This window comes from Terrapene carolina, unplaced genomic scaffold (genome assembly GCF_002925995.2).
Source record: "Terrapene carolina triunguis isolate 2854851 unplaced genomic scaffold, T_m_triunguis-2.0 Scaffold461, whole genome shotgun sequence".
Taxonomy (NCBI): Eukaryota; Metazoa; Chordata; order Testudines; family Emydidae; genus Terrapene; species Terrapene triunguis.
In genome coordinates, this window is record NW_020664812.1 from 1,770,004 (window position 1) to 1,772,057 (window position 2,054).

Consider the following 2,054-nt stretch of genomic DNA (forward strand, 5'->3'; position numbering starts at 1 on the left):
CAGTGGAGCGGCACGGCTCCCAGGATGCTCAGTGGGGAGCCTGGGCAGTGGGTATGGCACAGCACATACCTAAAGAGACCGAGCGGCCTTCCAAGCCTCAGACGTGGCGAGACAGAGCTGCCACGGAGCCAGAGGCGACCCCCAGCTGGAGGAGGAGAGGCAGGAAGGGGGAGTCATCCATCCACAGTGCCCTGGGGCAGGTGCAGTACCCAGAGAGAGCCTGGCTGTGGGGAGTGGGATGGGGGCGTGGGCTGTGGAGGGAGCTCCTCTCCCACCAGGGGGCACTGTGGGTGGCAGGAGTGTGTGAGGAGCACCTGGCCTCCCAGCAGAGGAGGATGGGGCAGGGGCGCTGGCTGGGGGGAGTGGGGTGGGGTGGGGTGCTGGCAGGGTAGGGGAGTGGGTTTGGGGTGCAGGCTGCAGGGAGCATGATAGTGGTCTGGGCTGGGGGTGCAGAGAGCAGGGCAAGTGACCTCCCATATCTCTCTCTCTCCCAGGTGATCTCTGAGAGGCTGTTCTCCCCCCTGGCGTCCCACCTCCCCACCAGGGGATGCCAGTCAGGGGAGGGAGCAGTCTCCCCTCCAGAGCAGAGTGCCGCAGAGGAGCTCCCGGCCCCTGGCTCCCAGCACCCACAGCTGCTGCAGCTGGCGGTTCAGCTGCTAGAGGAGGCGGAGGGTGAGGGGGTGCAGGGGGTGGCTGGCAGCCTGGGTAGGAGAGAGAGGGCTGGGGGGGGGGGGCTCAGTGAGGAGTGGCAGCAGGAAGTGGGAGATCTGCTCAGGTCTCATTTCAGGCTGTGGGGGGGAGGGGCTCTGAGCAGGGCTAGGGAGGGATCTAGCCAGGGTCCCAGTGGAGATGGGGGCTGGGGGGAACTGGATAGGATCTTGGGGGTGGGGGATCTTGCTGGGGTCTGAGCAGGGGTGGGGCAGGGGTGTGAGTGGGGGCAGGTGGGGTTTGGGGGGACCTGGCTGGGGTGTGAGTGGGGGCAGGTGGGATTTGGGGAGACTTGGCTGGGGTGTGAGCCGGGCTCTCTCTGTCGCCCCCAGAATCAGATGGCACTGAGTTCGAGGAGGATCCACTGCTGGAGGTGCTGCGGGGCCAGCGGGAGGATCTGCGCAGCCAGCTCCGGTAATTACCCGGCGCAACACTAGGGAGTGCTGTGGGGCAGGGCAGAGGATGTCTGCCATCCCCATGGGACAGCTGCCCTGCCCCAGAGCTGGCCTGCCCAGCTCAGAGATGCAGCTGTCCGGGGCACACTCAGTGCAAATTTGTGCTCTTCTCACTCCCCAGGGCCGTCGACATCGCAGTGTCCAGGCTCGTGTCTCAGGGCTTGGCTGAGCCGCCCGGCCGCCCCTGCTGAGGGTCTCTGGGTCTCCCTGCCTCCCGGCCCTGCTCTGTCTGGAATCGGCCTTGGGGGGCCGTTAACAATATCCTGAGCCAGGGCGACTAGCTGTGAGTCCACGTGCCCCCATCTCAGGGCCGAGTCAGCCCAGAGCCAGAGGTGGGCGAATCTGCCAGCTCCCCTCGGGCCAGCTAGGCTACCTAGCGCCGCCTGCACCTCAGCCAGGACCTCGTGCCCCTTGGGGGAGGGTCATTGGCTCATTGGGGGCACAGGAGGGAGCGGGGCGGAAGCGCTGGCTGTGGGCGGAGCTCCCAGCCCCCGGCCTGGCCCAGCGGGGGGGTGCTCTAGGGCACAGGTGTGCCTGGGGTAGCTGTTCCCTGGCCAGGTGTGGATGGTTTTTGCTGTTTTTTTTAGGCAATGTAATAAAAGTGGGTTTGCTAATTGGCATGGGATGGGCTTGTCTGCAGCCAGCTCTGTGATGTGGAAATGGGGTCTAGGGGGTGCCAGCTCCCATCTGGCCCCATGATGGGGGGGCTGGCTGGCTCAGGGGGACAGGAAATGGGGCATAGGGCCTTTCCCCTCTAGAGGGCACTGGCTCCCATCTGCCCATGGCGGGGGGCTGGCTGGCTCAGAGGGTAGGGAATGTGGCAGGGGGCCTTTCCTCTCTAGGGAGTTTGCTCCCCCCCCCCCCCCCCCGAAAGAGCTGGTGCTCCCTAGT

At 66.0% G+C, this 2,054-nt stretch overlaps 1 protein-coding gene across 1 annotated transcript; it reads left to right on the forward strand.

Annotated features, from left to right (window-relative positions):
* Positions 1-6: 6 nt before the first annotated feature.
* PROSER3 (proline and serine rich 3) lies at positions 7-1,759 on the forward strand. The gene is made up of 4 exons (XM_029913130.1): positions 7-200; positions 495-672; positions 1,041-1,122; positions 1,285-1,759. The coding sequence occupies exons 1-4, from the start codon at positions 54-56 to the stop codon at positions 1,352-1,354; spliced, it is 477 nt and encodes a 158-aa protein (XP_029768990.1). The 5' UTR covers positions 7-53; the 3' UTR covers positions 1,355-1,759.
* The last annotated feature ends 295 nt before the right edge of the window (positions 1,760-2,054 follow it).

Bases quoted from the DNA above. Each gene is read 5' to 3' on its own strand.
- PROSER3 (XM_029913130.1), top strand. From the start codon at position 54: ATGGCACAGCACATACCTAAAGAGACCGAGCGGCCTTCCAAGCCTCAG. The intron at 201-494 runs GTGCAGTACCCA...TCTCTCTCCCAG, and splicing joins TCCACAGTGCCCTGGGGCAG to GTGATCTCTGAGAGGCTGTT. The intron at 1,123-1,284 runs GTAATTACCCGG...CTCACTCCCCAG, and splicing joins GATCTGCGCAGCCAGCTCCG to GGCCGTCGACATCGCAGTGT.